The sequence below is a fragment of the Plodia interpunctella genome, chromosome 9 (assembly GCF_027563975.2).
Source record: "Plodia interpunctella isolate USDA-ARS_2022_Savannah chromosome 9, ilPloInte3.2, whole genome shotgun sequence".
In the NCBI taxonomy this organism is placed as follows: Eukaryota; Metazoa; Arthropoda; class Insecta; order Lepidoptera; family Pyralidae; genus Plodia; species Plodia interpunctella.
The window spans coordinates 449,918-469,655 of record NC_071302.1 but is presented as its reverse complement, the minus strand read 5'-3'; the positions used below and the strand labels follow the sequence as shown (position 1 = coordinate 469,655).

General features: G+C 34.6%; 2 protein-coding genes across 4 annotated transcripts in view; one reads left to right on the top strand and one right to left on the bottom strand.

Moving 5' to 3' along the window:
* Window positions 1-8,481: 8,481 nt before the first annotated feature.
* LOC128672643 (uncharacterized protein) overlaps window positions 8,482-19,738 on the top strand; it is a 315,359-nt gene continuing 304,102 nt past the window's right edge. For 2 of the 3 annotated variants that reach the window (XM_064436156.1, XM_064436154.1), the window contains exon 1: window positions 8,482-9,072. In XM_064436156.1, the coding sequence (XP_064292226.1) occupies window positions 8,826-9,072 (247 nt within the window). In that variant the 5' untranslated portion in view covers window positions 8,482-8,825. The remainder of the gene's footprint in view (window positions 9,073-19,738) is intronic. The other variant, XM_064436155.1, reaches the window with a different exon arrangement.
* LOC128672646 (uncharacterized) lies at window positions 14,172-18,587 on the bottom strand. The gene is made up of 3 exons (XM_053749939.2): window positions 18,441-18,587; window positions 17,096-18,074; window positions 14,172-15,284 (listed from the first exon to the last, which is right to left on the bottom strand). The coding sequence occupies exons 1-2, from the start codon at window positions 18,544-18,546 to the stop codon at window positions 17,101-17,103; spliced, it is 1,080 nt and encodes a 359-aa protein (XP_053605914.1). The 5' UTR covers window positions 18,547-18,587; the 3' UTR covers window positions 14,172-15,284; window positions 17,096-17,100.

Below are 19,738 nucleotides of genomic sequence, written 5' to 3'. Positions count from 1 at the left end.
TGAAATGAAAAAATGCAAAGTATTTTAGATGCATCCCATATCAACCGCCAATTCTTGTCTAGTTTTTATAGGGGTCGGTACAGCATATCAGTTTCCTCAATTTAACCGGTTCCAAAACGTTAAAACTTAACGCTACGCCTTTTTTAGAACCAAAAAAAATAAAGGCCATTTAAACTAGAAACCAACATCACGTCACGGGTATTCCGCATGGCGAGTCTGGACGGGGCTCAACTGGAAAAAGGACAAAACTACAAAATGCATTTTCTGGGTCGAAGCGCGCGCGGTTGAGTTTGAACACCCGACTTACATTGTATTTAAACTAGTATAGCTGTAGTATAGCTATGTTTCTCTCATCTGAGCATTTCATTTCCGCGGCCAAGCTGCAATTCACTCGTCCTAACCTCATGTCCGCTTTTCTACTTTTTCTCCTTCACTTCGCAGGGTTTTCAGAATCTTAGTTGCTCTGGCACCCATATCACACCTAACGATATAAAGCCAACATTTTATTATTTCTCATCATTATCTGGATAATAACTCTGTTCTTCCTAAGACCTATCACGACACGTTTACTCGTATATACCTACAACTCAACATAATAATAATAATCATCTCACTTTAGAATAAAAAGGTACATAAAGGTCTTTTCAATGTCGGCTTCGGCCCCATGAATGCTTCAAAGGGCCGAGTCCTGATGGACCCGTGGCTAAAAATGAAATAAATAGTTATCTTTGAGCTTAGTTTATTATTTTTATATTTTACTATTATTTATTTATACTTTATTGCACCTTGAAAGTTAACAATATTTGTATATAAATTATTTAATATGACGATTCGTGTCTGAAATAATATTCGAAATGTGTAGTGAATGTCTCCACCTCCGTCATTTTTGAAGTCGATTAAAAATCATACGAAATAATCCCGAGCGTTTCAAAAATAGGTCAGCAATCTACATAATGTAATTCGCTAATGAATTTCCAATTAGCATTTTCAGATGTGTCTTTATTCATGTTTTTTTTTTTCACTTTTTTGCTTTGCGTCAACACCAAGTGATTTCTACGAAAAAAAAAAACTCACTCATACAGACACTCTTACTTTTTACAAGCTTTCATTTGAGTCTTAGTTAAGTTTGGATGAAAATACGTTGTTATGTTAAACATGACGTGGCGCACCAAGGATCGGCTCCCGACGAGGGAACTCCAGAACAGTTTATTGCACCAATCAGATTATTTTGTTACGCATTGAATGCAATTTAAAATTTTAATTGCGTTCAATGCGTAAAAGCTTGTGTCAAAAAGGTAAATTTTGAATAAATATAAATATATAGTTTTTGCAGATGATCTTTGACAACGGATGCGCCGTTGTCAAACTGCATCACCCATGCCTAGGAAAATGAAAGCTATAAATTCTTATGGTAAGAAATTTTATACAGTTTTAGTTCATAAGTTTGCTTTACTATACATTTAGTTCTGGCATCCTGACCGGACCAGTCTTTTCCGAAAATAACGAGATTTTGATGGAACCAAACATACTGTAGGTACATCGTATATTTTGTTTGCCATATTTATTAACCTCAGATTTTCAAATAAATCCAAATTTAGCGATATTTTCCATCTTTCCGGGTTTTACAGCCAATACATAATTTAGCAGTAATCAGTAAATAATTTACGTTTTATACCGAAGAGAATATTTTTTGAGGAAAACGAAAGGAATACCGCTACGCCGTGATGAGGTCTGAATTATTTATTATCATTCATTATATTATTAGTATTTTCTCAAAAAAAGTTGCAATGGTTTATCATCTGAATAAAATTAATTTGATAGAAAAATCTTTTTTTAGTTAGCTTTATAAATCGGAATTAGTACCTATATCAAATGACTAATACTTTCGAGCTCCAATAATAAAATTTTCTAAAAAGAACTAAAAACAGAAAAGATATTTTATGACAACCAACAGAAGAAAATCTTGAAGTAAAATTAAAAAAAAAAAATACAATTGTTTAAGAAATAAAATAAAATAAAGCAAATATCTTTTTATCGAGTATGCAATACATTGCATAAATACTAGCATCACTTTCATTCATGTCTCCTAAATAGATCTTGAATAGGAATTAATCTCTCTCTCCTCTGAGATACTTCCACAGCCGTTGAGCTTCGGAGCCCAGGAATAGCGAACTAAACAGGGCTTTGCCGCACTGGAACCAAATTCATCACTCTAAAGTCCCAGAGAAGCGCATATAATTATTTGAAATCCGTTTAGCAATATTCCGTTACAGCACTCTGGCTCCATTACCAGCACGAGGCGAGTCGGAGGCTCGAGTATGTTAAGATAACGTCAGTAATTGGCGCTAATTGAGAGGAAATTAACTATGGTAGGCGAGAATGGATTATAGATATAATTATATTATGTATTGAAGTAACATTTGAGATGACAACGATCGGTAAAGGAGACCGTTTGGACTGATCGGTACTAAGTTTTTTACATTAATCAAAAATGACATTTTTGACAAGTATTTATTGTTGTCAGAGAGCTCTTATTGCATTCAATGCGACACAAAAAATTCATGTCCGTGCGCAGTAAACTATTCAGAACGTGCCATTAGCCTTAGCGGCTGACAGGCACAGTGGCGTTTCCAAGGAGGGTTGACGTCAGACTAGCGCTGTTGTATAATCACAGGCGAATATTCAAAATTTTAAGCCATATCCGACCTTCGAGACCCGAATGCGGCCGGGAACACAAGAAATTGAGAGAAGCATGTATAAAATGAAAAATTGTCAGGAAATACCAACTACATCTTGTTCTTCCGTCATTGGAAATTTGAAATGATAATGCAGATTCTATTTCAATTTAGAATGGTACGTTTCTTTTTAAAGTACTGAATATTCACAGTTTAAGTGCCAGAATGTAGAACAAATGCAGAATCGTTGAAAATACAAGTTTATTCTTCTGAATTCAAATCAAAGAACTGGCACTTTGGAGAAAAGTACTTTATTTCTATTACAATAAAATAGGCTTCATTTATGTTTCAATTCTAATTTATGTTTTTTTTTTCTTCTCCGTAAATGATGCAATAATAAGTTCACCTACGTGTAGTAAACAAATCTAAAACATAGTAACAACGTATGAATGTCTATGCACCACCGACCAATGCTAAGCTTGGTAGCTTCCGCGTGCACACAGTTCATATGCACTCCATCAATAAATCAATTACGATGCAGTTTTAACTCAGATTTACTGCGCTAATGGAGGATATAATAGACTGCGCCGCTGCAATGAGTTATGGCAGATTTTATCTGAATGAACGTGAAGCGCGTAGTTGTGTAGTTGTTAATTTCATTTGTAGTATCCATGAAAGTATAGGTAAGGCTGGAACCAGTAATTTTAAGAATCTTTTGGTCCAAAAGTTATCCCTTTTATGGGTTGCTCATGCTTCTAGAAAGGTACAACTATACGGTGAGTACATATTAGGGTAGTACACGTGCTCTATCAATCAATATATATAAAACAAGAGTTTTAACGGAAGACCGCTACTGAGTGACTGACTGACAGACAACGTATAGCCGATACTACTGGGCGTAAGAAGCTGAAATTTAGCATGTAGGTTCCCCGGGGAGTGTAGGTGAGCATTAAGAGAGGATTTCTTTAAGAAATTTTATCCAGGAGGGGGTGAAAGGGGTGAAAAACGTTTATATGAAACTTCTACAGCGTTGAAGTTAGTGACTAGAAAATCGATTTTAGTTGTTTACAACAAATTAAAGAACACGTGTTTCGTCTGTAGATATCATATCTACGGGAGAACACAGAGTAAAGAATAATGAAGAAAATAATTTTTAGCGATGAAACCGCTTATGATCTAAAGGAACCCTAACCGGCTGCCACTGGTTTGATCCGGCATTACCCGGTCTAGTGACCGCGCCGTCGCGTCTGGTTATCCAGCCGGTACACAGCTCATCTGAACGATAGGTTTTTTAAAATAAGTTTTTTAAGGTTTGGGCGAAGAACGTCAGAATGCAAATATTTGCAAATCGTTAGGTATTAGTAATTTGTCACAAATGGTCAGAATTGTAAAAAGACAGATTAGCAAAATTACAGGTTCGCGATATGACAGATGAGTAAAATGATAGATTTTGATTCAAAGACGAGAGTTCCTTACGCATTATCGTAAGTAATATTTGTTTGTATTATGTATTTTTTAAAAGGACACCATAATCCACTGTTTTACTGTTGATTTCAGTTAAGCCGTTTCTACTATTTGCGATCATTATATTAGAAAGAAATCAGTATTTCTGGTCCAACATCCACTCTGTACTCATCCACGTCTCCCCTTTAAACCCTAATTGAATTTACGATTGCTGAATTCTGATTGGATTCTGTGTGACCCGCGGGACGACCCTTGCTTCGGTTTTTTATTACTAAATACTTGTTTTCTAATTAAAAATCGAGACCCCGTCCCGAGTTGATTAGATTATGCCTGGTTTTCTTTGAATTTAGCTTTTTTTGGTTGGATAAATAAAGCTAACGCCAAAATCATTAATTTTAGCAAGTCATGTTTGTTATCTGTTCCAAAAAACAGGTCAATTTTTTTATTTCTTTCTGTGTGTATATTAAAATTAATCATGATTTACAATTCATTTCATTAAGATTTTTTGGTTCTCATTTAGAAATAGTATTCACAGCCAAATCTTCAACACTGTTGACAAAGATAACGTTTACATTTTGTATGAAAATTCTGCGAATATCCAGGACACAGCCAAAACAAACACTCGACTCAGGTGTCTAATTAACTGCATCCTTAATTACAACAATAAACCTCCCGTGTTTTTGAAAATTAAACAAGTGTGTAACAAAATCTTGGTCCCGTAGGGTCCCAGGTAGCCCATAAATTGCTTACATGCCTCTTACTGTCAACGGTGAAAACTATATAAAATTACACTATCGCAGTAACGTCAAACCATTGCTTGTTTTCTTCCATGGGATATAAAAAGAAGTGATGAAAAGCAGCGATGTATTGGAGGAAAGTGGATTTGTAGATACTTCTATTAAATGCGGATATAGAAGAAGGGTGACCCTACTTCGTATAAAGTGGGGAAGGAATTTTAATTTACCCTTGTTAGATGTGTAGGCGACAGTGTCAGTCTAATAGCCGACAAACGTACACAAGAATTTTCCGGAATTCGTTCTGGTGAGGTATTTTCTGGAAGGTTAAATTTGTAGCTGAAAAAAATCTGATAGCTGTAACATTCTTGTTTTAGGCTAGTATTATTTATTTATTTAACTAAACTCAACCTACCATTACAGAAAACATATTCGAATACGACAACGTTACGTTCGTTAACCTTTTACATTATTTATGTATAACATAGTATTTATTATAATACTGTATACTTTTAATATGTCAGTGTTAGGCGAGAGAGCCTTAAGGCTCTCTCGTTATTTTAAGACTTTCGGTTTTGGACTTTCAAGATAGTCCCGCCAGCGCATCCTGGTCAACCCAGCTCTTACCTACTATTTTGGGAGGAATCCAATCCAATTCGGTGTTGTCTTAAATTTTAAATAATACGGATTATGTTCTGCACATATGATTATTAGATACATTATATATTAAAATAAAATCAAATGTATGATAATACTAAACATTTTGAAAATTATTATTTTTATCAGTAGTTCAACAACAAATTTCAATTCAAACTGTTATCAAATCGACGTTATATTTCGCTGTAAAGTTACTTTTGGTAACAAACAAATCTGTGAGAATAAGAATTCAGGCCAGAATAAGATTTATACCAGTCTAGGAATTTAATTGAAAATTCGTTGCGACGACACGCCCTGTACTAACTTGATCATTTACATTTTGGAGATCCGCAATATGTGGGATAAATCCTTTAAAATAATAATACAAAATGTAAAGTAAAAAATAATAATCTTTATTATTAAAACTTTTGTTTGGATTTAAGTATAACAACATAGAGTCAGAAATTGAGTAGGCCTAAAATTGAAACAATATTTTTTACAAAATTTGATTTTCGAAATGAATCTGATTGAATGAACCTACTAGCTCTCAAAGCTGATTACCAGCTCTATAGTCTTTATTTTGTATCTAATCTTTATTGCAGAAAAAATAAAATTATACAGAAACTCACCAAATATAGCTTTGTAACTCGACTACCCCAGCCTTAAACCATCAGTCTTTATAGAACAAGAAACACCCTTAATTGCAGATCCTCTCAATTTATTCGCAATAAGTATGCAAATGTCTGACCCGGCGCATTGTCATGCTGATGCAACTGTAAAGATTGCTTTTTGGCGCGGAATTAAGCTAATTCGATCCCGAGGGTGAAATTTAGTATTTTTTTTTTCTATTAAACAAGATTGTTGTTATAGCAGACAAAATTGGTGTTCTTTTTTTATTTTCTAAACTAAACTAAAATCTCGAAAAATATGTTAAAATGTACCTATATTATGACGTTTTCGAACAGTAAACAATTAGACCAAATAGTGATAGCATTGTGGTACCATAAAGTGCATTTAATAAATAGAAAACTTCTTTGGATCGTAATTGGTGACAATTCAAAAATAGACGGCTGACAAGTAGACAAAAAAAGGATGAAAGTTTCTTCATTTGAGGGAAGATTAATATACAATATCATCTTTAATTGAACCCACATAGTGCTTTCTGTATAACCCAAAGATTAGCATAAAGCTTCTACAATGAATCTAAACTCTTAGCATTAAGCCCGCCTCTTGGTTTTTACAAATTGCTTTTTATACAATATAGTTTAAATAAATAAATAATATATTTATTTAAGAAATAAAATCTCGACTAGTAGTAACATCTTTAGCGTCTCTCTATCTTCAGCCTTATTATATTTAATTCAGAGTCGGGTATTCTCGTCATTCTTTGCCATGAACTTCGAGTTTTGGATCGTTCTAACATCGGTCCTTTCTTGGCGTCATTCGCCTAATTCATAAAGATAACGAGAATCAAGATCAAAATTTTAAAGGAACAACTGAAATAAATATCAAGTAAAGCTTTCAAAATATGATTATTGCTCTTAACTCAATAAATTAGAAATCAATAACGCAAGCAATCTACAACAACAGAATACAAATCGCCATCGATTATACTCGCTTGTTCTTACTCGATACATATTCATAATATTGTAGCAAGTATTGGTGATGTGAACATAGGGCTATCAGCTGGACACGGCGCGGCGACCCACGCTGCGTGCGTGACCATCATGTTTCAAAACGAGATGTTAACTCTAAACTTCATCTGCATGGATTTTCACTGTCTGAATTTTTCTCCCTCATCTGAGCGTATTTCGGTTACATTGCCTGAATGTCCATAATTAAAAAAAATAACCTTAAAACTTTTTTTTACATTTTGCTGTGGTTTATGACAAGTTGACTTTCTGCTGCAATGATTGCATTGATTGCAATGATTGCAATGATTGCATTCCAAAAGGCATTGGCCTTTTGGAAATGCTGTTTTCGCCTTTCAGCTGTCAAGGCTATTTATACCTTTGTCACCTCCTACAATCATCTGTATTTTTAATTAATCAAAATCAAGTAAACCGTAAACTGATAATCTATTTCAGCTTGATCAGAAAATGAGCAAAATAATAGTCAAGGATAGGATTTTATATGTTACTTATACTAAAATGACATTATATCATATTCCAACAATATTAGCCGCTGGACAGCTCAATGTAATAATTAATTTGAGTCATATTCATTCATACATTGAGTGTGGGCGATCAACATGCTTTTAAATCACTACATTGTTTTGTATGGGCCAAATGCTTTATTCCTGCTTTGCGTAACAAAATCTTAGCTACACACATTAATTTCAGTACACGACTACTGAAAATAATGAGTTGTACGTACTGAAAGTTACATAATAGAATAATGTCGTTTTTTACCTTGTGGTGAAAAAAAACCTTTTATTCTGATCATTAACAATATTGATTTGGAAATGTTAAACATTCTGGCTGTGATTCTTTTGTTTTTTTGCATTGATCAACAAAAAAATAAATATTTTAATTGCGTAATTCATTATTGAAAATTTGGCCGTCAGTTCTTTAAATTTAGACGTATTGTAAGCTAGTCTAATAAGTTTGTTGTTCTACTGTTATGACTCCCATGGATAAAATGGTCAAATGTGAAATCTGTTACATTCGACAAATTTAGTTATCTTTAATTTGACCGACGTAATATTTTTACGTTACCTAATTTATTTTATAAGAAAAATAAAATTATTTAGCTGCCGTGGCAATAGATAGGAAGTCAACATAAAGTATCTAAACAAAATCTCCCAAAATAGTGTCCCCACCATGAATCATCTGAAAGCAGCGCGCCCGAACGTAAACCATCTACATCCGTGACACTGTAACACGTCTATCAAGTTCGGAAGGGTACTTGGCCTAATCGACACAACGAGGACATCAAGTCGACAGGCGACTTCCTCTGTCGGTCCACCCGCGGGAACTACACGCAGTGATATCGCCCGTCTACTACCTAGCACACGTATAGGATATAAATTTGATGATCTAGATTTTGACCCTTACGGTCACGATCAGCAGATGCTAGATCTATTGATAGCTACAAGTGATATTAATGAAGTGTTATTAACTGAAATCAAAAACCAATTTGACAACTTGGAAGTTAAATTAGCTGAAGTCGTTTTAACTATTGATAACTCTGAAATTGATCATCAAATTTTAGAAAACGAAAATACTGTTGATCTATAAGATAGTTGTCGATTGAAAATACTGCCTTAGCTAGCAATAGAACAATTTAATTAAAAGTGTAATGGATAGTTGACAAAATGGCAAACGTAGGGTTGAAATCTGATAAAGTTGATAAAACTGCGTTGAACAATATTGTGTTATGGTGTTTATGTGTGTTCGTTATGATCGCGTGTGGGTATAGTTTATATAGGCAGCACAGATTGGAGGAAAGAGTTCTGGTGTTGGAGCAGGAGATGAAGAAAGAGATGGGGGGAGTGAGTAAAGTGGAGGAAAAAGTGCTGAAGAGAGAGACGAGGGATGCGAATGATTGCATCTGTCCACCAGGTAAGTTTTCATTGTAAGTTGTAATTAATTGTTGACATTAGTAATAAGTGATATCAACATTATATTTTTTAAAATAAAAAGGGCTCGGGATTACTTAAAAATAAAAGTTGTATGCCATATACAAATTACTCAACAATATAAAGTTTGTATCTTGTACCATTTCGAAACTAAAGATAAAATTCAAATACTATCTACCCTTTAGCAATACAGCTATATACAATATGACATTTAAACAACATAAAGGAGATAAGTATCGCTTGAAGTGTTTTAGATTTGAATGTTATATTTGAAAAATAGAATTAAGAGCGCAATGCATTGCTGCTTACGAGCACGTTCTAAATCTTAAATCTTTTTTGTTGTATCTTTTTTAAAATAATAATATTACTTTCAGCGTTTCAAATGGTAATTTATTCAACGCACACAATTTAATATTTTATTTAATTTTGATTTAATTTTATTTTATATAATGTTTTCTAGATTTAATAGGTACTAATATTGACAAGATTATGTACGCCTGCCAGGCAGAAAACAGAGTTCTGTTATATTAACATTTTTATCGAGCCATTGTACCTGTTTTCACGAATAAATGAATTTTGATTTGATTTAGTTCGCCGAAAAAACAGGAAAAAGAAATAGCCATCATTTAGGAAGATTTTATTTTAAGTGACTAAGTATTTTGAGAGTACATTAATCTAACAATGACAAATGGTTGTCTGTAACAGGTTTGTGTCTGAATTGAGCAACAGTTGGACAACAGTTTTTGATTCTAAACAAGAAGGCTTGATTTGGTTATGTAGAAAGTAGAATGTCTAGACTATTTACTAAATTATTATTTTCTACGGGTACATGACTATGTTCTGATAATTAAGAACACTTAAGACCAAAGAAAAAAAAACCTTAAGCTCTATAGCTTAGAAAGACCGGGTAAAAGCTCAGATGATATAGAGAGAGAACTAGTAGTGTCTACGGAATTGTACCTTTATTCTTGGAACTGTTGGCTCAAGATCTCCTTTATTTAGATTTGACATTGGATAAATTTGTGTTTACTCGAAGGAATCGCAAATCTTATCCGCGATCTCCGTATTTGTATTGACGTGTGGTATTCTAGTATCAGTACGTTTACTTCGAGTATGAATATCAAGTTTGTGTATCAAATATACATTAGGATAAAGTATTGTTAATTTTTACAACTTTTCCAAGGTACATAAAAAAGATTGAATTCAAAATGGTACCAATTGTCTATATTGATAATATAAAAATTTTATATCATAATTATATATTTATGTCTTCTTTTTGTTGTAGTAAAAGACGGGGTGGTATGATAGCGCACATAATTGAAAATACCTACAGCAGAACCTTCCAATTGATTATTAAATTTTAACTTTTTATATTTACATTTAATGTTCTATTTTCAATTCTTGCATCTTAATTGCATCTGGTTTATTGTCTTCATTACGCATGCTGGTATTTTCTCTCATAGTTTCCCGCAACCTGTCGCTGGGTCACATCAATGCAGGACGGTCTGTCGGCACCAGCCACTTTACGATATCCGGCGATAAACTCAATTGGGACACCTCTGCCCTCATCCTAAACCCAACCCTCCCACATTAAAAATAAGAGCCACATTGTCTTCCGCGTTGCAACGACGCTTGCGACACTTTCGAACTAGACTTACAACGAGATAAATTTGTAATGCTCTATTGTTATAGCCATTAGAGGTAATGGTCGAATAAGTATTGAAAACGCTTTAGTACTCGCCCGATTTGTAGGCCTTTATTCAATTGAAAATGTTACTAGTTCAGACGTGACAAGGGATGTTGAACTCTGGGCGGATATTAAAAATGGCCCTTAAATTGCTCCAAATATTTCTGATCAGCATATTGGAGGTCCCTATTCAGCTGTCAATTGAAAAAGCGGTCTGAATGAGACATCATCAACGTTCCATTTGAATGTTAATAAGATTCAGACTAGGGATGTTGTGATGGTTGGTATCGGGTTCTGAAAAGATGTATCATTTATTTCTCGTTTCAGACACTATTGCAATCGGAAATTACTAATCACAGCAGTGTAATAGCGGTGAAAAATATTTACAAAAGTATCACAACGAAGTTTTTTGTAAGGTTGAGTTATTCGTTTTATTTTGTTGCCACTTAAATAACATTCATACACACAAAGTTTGTCAGAGTGTATATAGGAGGCATAGGAGGCATAAATAATTAAATTAGGACAAATCACACAGATTGAGCTAGCCCCAAAGTAAGTTCGAGACTTGTGTTATGGGATACTAACACAACGATACTATATTTTATAACATATATATATATATATATATATATGTTATAAAATATAGTATATATATATATATATATATATATAAACATCCTACCTAAGACTTCGATCGCTTCGTTCGTTCTCTTGGTTCAGTGGCAAGAACTTTACCACTGCACCACCAAGATCGTCATAACTAGTATAATTAGCTGGACCAGGGTTTTTACTTATATTACCGACTTATTTCTGACACTGCATCGATTCTAAATCATTGTAATATTCCCTTTCAGACGGGTTGCAAGTTTGATGAAAAATTTCCGACAAAAGCTCATTGAACCTTTAAAAATCAGTGGAGATCAGGAGTTCGCTAATTACTTCTCATTGTAAGGCGCTAAATAAAGGCTTAATTGTTTGAACTCGGAAGTTCATCGGGAAGTTACTTCTGCTTCTTATCTGGGGCCACCGGCACGGCGCAGCGGAGCTTTGCAAAGTTCCGATTGAATCCTACTTGCAATTTTACGTTTACCAAACTATCACATCTGTGGTAACTGAAGTTTTATAAAATTTGAGTTTATTCATCATCCATCTCGTCTTACGTTGTTTTGACGTCCGTCGACTGATCAACGAAGAATTGTACAGAATTACGACAAGTTTTTTTTAAAAGCTGTTATTTTATATCCAAATAAATATCTCTTAATTTGTAAAATAGATTTTCGTACTGAAAAGCTATTTTACAAAATGATTAAATTCAACGTTCAACAATTATTTTAACAGTTAAAATAGAAATCCCTATATCATCGTCTAAATATAATAATCAGGATCAATCATCAGTCGTAAAAGCAATTATGTTCTTCTCATTATAATCGAGTGGACGGATGGATTTACAACCTCGCGACGTAAACCATTTGTCAACCGAATCTATCCGCGAAGATGGCAGCCGGCCAGACGAAGATCGTGTGAGGTCTTTTTGTTTGGTACACAAGTAAAATGAGTACAGCTCGTGTTATGATGAAAGATAATAATGAAAACTGTACGATGTTGTCGAGACTAAAATATTTTTAAAAACTGAGTCCAAGAGAAAGACACTTTCAAGTTGTTTGACCAGTTACAAACAACTTGAAAGTGTTTTTTTTTTTTGTTGAACACTGAAAAAAATTATAGAATCCCAATTAGCGTGCCAGAGGAATTAAATTTCAAACAACTATATTCTGTTGATCTGTGAATCAAATTTACTATAAATAATCCGTATCCGAAATTTGGTATACATGTGTAGTTTAGGTAACAACGTCTTTTTACGATAAGCATTACCTGATGGTGCACCCAAAAACGGTTTGTCTGTTTGCCTTCTCCGTTTCACACACAAGTTAATAATACCCAGTGTGCAGGTTTCCTCACGATGTTTACCTTCACCGGAATGCTTCCGGTGTGTATCGAGTCAGATTGGTATACAAACTCATGTGGCACAAGTAGGATTCAAACCTGGGCCCTTTCGATCCTCAGGCAGGCGACTTAACCATTACACCACCATTGCTCCATTTTCGCTGTTTCAGATACCTTGAGTGATATCCACATACACTATAAATTTATACCAAATTCTGAAACCTTGACCAACTTTACACTATAAATTTATACCAAAATCGTTTCCAAAATAAGTTTGAAGTAAATATCCAAATGTTAAGGTTAGTTATATTTCTTGCTTATTGCTTTTGTTTTAAAATGGTTTGTCTTATCATAATTAAACAACAAATTTCTATTGTCATCAGAGAGAAGAAAAATCATGTCTTCTCCATAAACCGTTAAAGAGTTCCCCCCTCGGAAGCCAATCAGATCATGCAAATAATAATAATAATATATTATTATTCAAACCAAACGTGTATATACAAATTTTCAGCTTAATTTTAATAAGGAAGATATCTGCTTCAAAATTGAGTTCTAATACAAAACTCCACTCGAACATAGTGACATTCATTCATATCTCTTAAATAAAAGCTTGTAAAAAAATAGTTTTATATCAGGTAACGGGTATTTTCAAAATAATTTTTAACGGTTGAAAAAATATAAAACTTCTAAAGAACCAAATAATCGTCTGAAAACCGAGTTAACTAAGCATGTAATTTTATTTATACTTTGTTGGTAGAATTATGAATTTATCTCCAATTTTCGTGAAAAATCTTTTGATCGCATTTAGAAAGTTAATTACCTCAAAGAATATTTAGTTGAAAAAGTGGCATGTTATTTTCAAGGGACGCCCCGGGCGACTTGTTTGAAGCCGATAATTGAAGGTTAAACAAACTTACCTGAAGTGAAGTTTGACCGTAATTATACTAGTCGCTGCATCCGAAGAGATTTTCATATTCACCAGGTAGTTTCACTTCCTTATGTATCAGGCATCCAACACATTTTAGATCTAAAAAACTAAAAAATTAAGTGATATGTGACGTCACTACTCGAATTGGAGGGGCGCGCGGCGGCCTAGCTCGCCCAATCGAAACGACCAATCGTCATTCTTTTTAGAGAAATGAGATTTCACTAAAGATTTATATGGGATTAGTTTTTTCTTTTTTGTAAAAAAAACTAAGGGCGGGAGGGATTGAAAATCTCTTCGGATGCAGCGACTAGTATAATTACGGTCAAACTTCACTTCAGGTAAGTTTGTTTAACCTTCAATTATACGTCGTCGCTGCATCCTCAAGATTTTCATATTCACCAGGTAGATGTTTAGAGCTTTAGGGAAATCGCTAAAATAAACATAATAAAATATTAAAGATTCAATTCAAATAAATTTATTCTTTCATACAATAAATTAACAAAAAAGTCATTTTATTCTTCGAGTAATAACCAACCATTCAAGATAATTATAATCTTATTATTTTAATCTAATTATTATAATTTTTAAGGAATGATAATTAATTTAATTACTTTGCAAAAAAAAATCAAAAATCAAAAATTGCATTTGCAAAAACAGAGTCGTTATCTAGGACTGGTCTGTTATAAAATTTTGCAAACATTAGGGAATTCCCCGACCAGCCTGCGGCTTTCTTAATGGTTTCAATGGAGACACCTCTACGATCAGCTGCCGAGGTAGCTGCGTGGCGGGTACTATGCGCAGAAAATGTATTGGTATCTATACCACTCTCATTCAAAGTTTGCTTTATCCAGCGTCCGATCGTAGATGACGTTGCATTATGATATGGTCTCCTAGTTATTAAAATTAATTTGTCTGTATTACTGTTTCTTAAACTACTTGTTTTCTCAATATATGCAACTAGAGTTGTAGCAGGGCATATCTCTCTTTTGGTAGGAAAAAAGGGAATAATAAGGCGAGGTTGTAACCTCCCGGGGGCAGATGTTTTAATCAAATCATCTATAACTATCTCTATACTAGACTCACTAATTTTAATATTCGATAAGGAAATTAACGACAGCGTCTGTATTCGTTGTGCAGTCGACAACGCAAGCAGAGTTGTCAATTTCTTTGTTAAGCTAACGAGAGATTGCTCCTCATTTGGATACCATTTTTCAACATAATTGAGAACAATATTGGTATCCCAAGTATTCTGGTACTTAGGAAAGCATGGACGAGTTTTATAAATTCCCTTAAGCAAGCGGCTCACATTCATATCCGTGCTAAATCTTTTCCCTAACAAAAGAGAAAGTGATGATCTTAAAGTGTTTATACTAGAGTAATTACCTCCTAAATTAAACTGATCAGTTAGAAATTTCAATGCCATTGGATTTGAGATAGATAAACAATCATTGATATTGAAATTTTGACAAAATTTCCATAATTTTTTATACGCCGAATCATATTGCTTTAGCGAGTTATGAGATAGGGAGGCAATCATCAAATCGACCGTCTCTGGAGTTAGTGATTGTTTTGAAAATGCTTCCCTGATAAGCGGCAAGACACCAGGGTAAGGGTTCGCCATAGTGGGTGTGGATCCCTGCAAGGAGATAATAAAAGATCAGGTTCAGGTGGGTGATAAATCAATTCCGAAACGCAAAGTTCTAAAAATAACGGATACCATGGCTGACTAGGCCAGAAAGGAACTACTAATATACCAGTTGCTTCGTCATCAATTATTTTACGTAAACATTTTAAAATAAGTGAAAACGGGGGAAAACTGTAAAAGAAATATTCACTCCAGTTCAATGTGAATGCATCTATTTCAAATGCATTAGGATCTCTTCTCCAGGAGACATATTTGGAACATTTAGCATTAAGACGGGAGGCAAATAAATCAATCTGTGGAGTACCAAAGGTATCTACCATTTCACGAAGGGCTGACCATGAAAGGCTCCATTCGGTATCTAAATTACTACATCTAGATTCTCTATCTGCGTCAACGTTTTCTTTAGATTTGATGTAAGATGCAAATATATATAAACGACGTTTCTCACACCATCGCCATATCTTACGTGCTTCTTCGTCTAGGTGTTTGTATTGTACACCTCCCATTCTATTTATATAGGATATCGCCGTGGTATTATCAATTCTGAGTAAAATTTGAACGTTACGTAAGTTACCAGCAAAACACTTTAGGCCTATAAAGGCTGCACGTAATTCCAAAAAATTTATATGATTTAGAGTTTCTGATAAATTCCAAAATCCGTTAGCAGTTTCGCCGTTACATGCAATTCCCCAACCTGTGAGAGATGCATCCGAAAAAATCTCAACAAAGTACTGATCATTACGAATAGGCTTAAATGAGATCATTATATTGTCCTCCCACCACCTTAAGGTAGGTTTCAAAATATGATTGATTGTCATTGTGACATCATAGTTATCATTTGACATTTGTAGTGCGAGAAATTTCTCCCTTTCGAAAGGTTTTGTGTAAACCCATCCATAATCTACTGCAGGACAAACAGAATTGAGAAGGCCTACGAACTTAGCAAAGTCTCTTATAAGAATAGAATTTTTATTATCTATATGTTTAACTAATTTCAAAATTTTTCGACGTTTCGCCAAAGGCAATTTAAGTGCCATATCTTTCGTATCTAAGTTAAAGCCTAAGAACGTCTTCGTTTGACTTGGCGTAATATCACTTTTTTTGTAATTTATTACAAACCCTAGACTTTCTAGCAATTTAATTGTAACCATAACTTCTTCAGAACAATCCAAACGGTTTCTATTAATACAAAGAAGGTCATCCAAATATATAACGAGTCGATGACCTTTATTTCTTAAATACGTAACTACCGGTCTCATGATTTTGGTGAAAACAAAGGGGGCGGAACTTAAACCAAAGGGTAAACATTGAAATTCAAAAGTTTTTCCTTGAAATTTAAACCTAAGGAATTTCTTATATGATGAATGAATCGGAATAGAAAAATAGGCGTCTTTCAAATCGACATTTGCCATATAATCAAAGCGGGAGACTAGCTTTGAAGCGGTTCTAATGTCTTCTAATTTAAAATGATTTGTTTCGACGAACTCATTTAACTTTTTGAGATTTAATATAAATCTATAACTACCGTCACTCTTAGGAATTACAAAAATACTAGAAATAAACTGTCCAGGTACATCCTGACATTCTTTTATAGCCCCCGATGTTAGTAACCTACTTATTTCCACGTTGATGTGGTTTAACTCATTAGTAGAAAAAGAATTTTTCATTGGCAAATACTTCTGAACAACAGTCTTGTTAAAAGGAATTTTATATCCCGTCACATATTCAAGTATTACAGGATCGCTCGTGATTGATTTCCATTTATCGTAAAAATTCTTTAAATTACCAGCATAATTAATTACCTTTACTAATTCTTGCGAGTGGTCTTGTTTTTCGAGGCATTGTCCCTCCTCGAAGTATGGCTGTATGGTTCCCTCGTCGCTTGAGGGCGTCTGGAGGACTGGGACGAGGCGTGGTTCCTGGGCCCACCTCCCCTGCCTCTGTGAGCCTGTGTCCGGGGTGGGCCGTGCCAGTTTCCCTGACGCCTAGGTGACGATCCGGGTTTGTGATTAGATGTGGATGGTCTCGGCTCGAATACCCTCTTCACCTGAATACCAGATTTTTCCGCGGTCTTCTTTGCCTTAATCCTTTCACCTAGATCTTCTCCGAATAGATAGGAATCCCGTTTTACGCCTTGTATAAATTCTGAAAACTTTTTGTCTAGGCTAAAAAATATTAATTTTCGCCTTGAATATGTATTTTGACAGTGCAAGTCTAGGAATAATTGACCAGCTTCCGAAAGTTTCTTAATAATCGTAGCTTTATCCATTTCGCCTTCAATTAACGAACAGAGCAGATTTGTTATGGCTGCGATCCCTTTACCAAGGTGGTTTTGCGCTTTTTCAAGTCTCTTATCCCTGTTTCTGGCTGACTCAGACAAAACACCAGATATTTCTATGTTTAGTTGAGGGGCCTTAAGTAATTTAAAGTTTTCCGGAATTAGGATGCTATCCATCAATTTTTGTATGGATTCCTTACTAAGTCCATCCTTTATTATACTACCCCACCTTTCAGAGATCTCCTCTCTTATTTTAGGTGCAAAAGATTCAACTTTGTCCTTGGATACCCCCAGGGCCTCCAAAATATCCACTGGCAATACAGGTTCACCTTTGGCGGGAGTCTGTGTAACGAATTTTGGAGCGTCATCTTCCTCGCGAACCTGAGTGATAGGCTCCTGGCTAAATTCATATCCGTTTACATCCTCATACAACTCCTGGTCGTTCGGTATAGTTACAGCGGAACGCATTTCCTTCATTGAGAATGAATAATCCGATGTATGACCTGTAATATAAATTACTAAGGTCATCGGTCGTTCGTATTATTTCATTCTAGGCCGGTAATCGCATCACCGGTCGAGGGTTTATTATAAAAAGACCGTAATCGCATTACGGTTCAAACAATTGGTGAAAACAATAGACTGTAATCGCGTCACAATTCAATATTTATATTGATAAAAGGAGGCTGTAATCGCATCACAGCTCATAAAAAAAAAATATTAATAATAGCATAGCATGTGGGTAGTGGGTACTTCAAGTCACGCATAAAAATATAGGTCAGCGCGCTATACCTATGAAGTATAGCTGCGACATTGTTTATCAGCATCCGAAAGGTACACATTAAAGCAATAAAATAACACAAGGTACTTACGCGAATCCTCGCTATCACTGTAGTCATATTGGTTTAATCGACGTTCCAAACGCCGGATTTTTCTACGTATTTCTTCAGGGTCCTTACTACGTTTTCTTTTACCCATATTAATCACTTATGACAAACCAAAAAATACTCGTTGGAACGTGTTGCGATGCCCGAACACAAAAAGCGAATGACGATTGGTCGTTTCGATTGGGCGAGCTAGGCCGCCGCGCGCCCCTCCAATTCGAGTAGTGACGTCACATATCACTTAATTTTTTAGTTTTTTAGATCTAAAATGTGTTGGATGCCTGATACATAAGGAAGTGAAACTACCTGGTGAATATGAAAATCTTGAGGATGCAGCGACGACGTATAAATGTGGACTGGCTGTTGCCCGGGGCGCCGCTCGCGGCACATCTTTACAACCTTTCATTTATTTATTTCATCTATATCTATATAATTACATCAGCCACGCTCAGAAGCTTTGCTTCTATGGTAATTTCTGGATATAAAGTGCTTTATATAGAATACTCGACCACCTTGGTAGCACAGTGGTGTTTGCCTCTGAACCGAGAGGTCCCGGGTTCGATCCCCGGTCGGATCATGATGGATGATAATCTTTTTCTGTTTGGCTTGGTTCTTGGATGTTTATATATATATGTATTTAGTATAAAATATAGTATCGTTGAGTTAGTATCCCATAACACATGTCTCAAACTTTGGGGCTAGCTCAATCTGTGTGATTTGTCCTAATATTGTTATTATTAGAAAGAAAGAAAAATATTTTATTTGATATCACAAACTGAAGTATTTACATACAGGATTTCACAATTTGGGCATATTTGTGTATACCAAAAAGGCTTCCTCTCAGCATAATGTTGCGGTGATAACCACAACGCTGGTCTTCCGAGGACACCTTTACAAAATTAAAATTATACAACTACTTAAAAGTTTAAAACAAAAATATAAAACAAGCATACTAGGGAGGCGCTACACTGTGTCTAAGTGCTTAATGCAATAAAATTTACAAGGTATTAATAATTAAACAAAATATATAAATATTTATATTATTTATTTATTCCCAAGCATTAAGTGTTATAAAAAATTATTCAGTTGAATATGCTTGATTAGTTAAACAAACATCTTTTGACACTCAGGTGCATTCTAAATTTTTGCATTTATACAAATAGTACTGGTAGGATCAATATATGGTTGTCTAAGTAAGTCCTATGATGAACATGTTTCTTACATCACTCAGACTTTTTTTACTAGTACGCAATCACTGCTACACTCAAACACAAATTAATATACTT

What these genes read in the sequence shown, in the direction of transcription:
- LOC128672646 (XM_053749939.2), bottom strand. Translation starts at nt 18,546, where the DNA reads ATGGGTAAAAGAAAACGTAGTAAGGACCCTGAAGAAATACGTAGAAAA. An exon ending in CAGTGATAGCGAGGATTCGC is followed by an intron (nt 18,075 to 18,440) that starts GTAAGTACCTTG and finishes TTTATATTACAG; the next exon opens with GTCATACATCGGATTATTCA.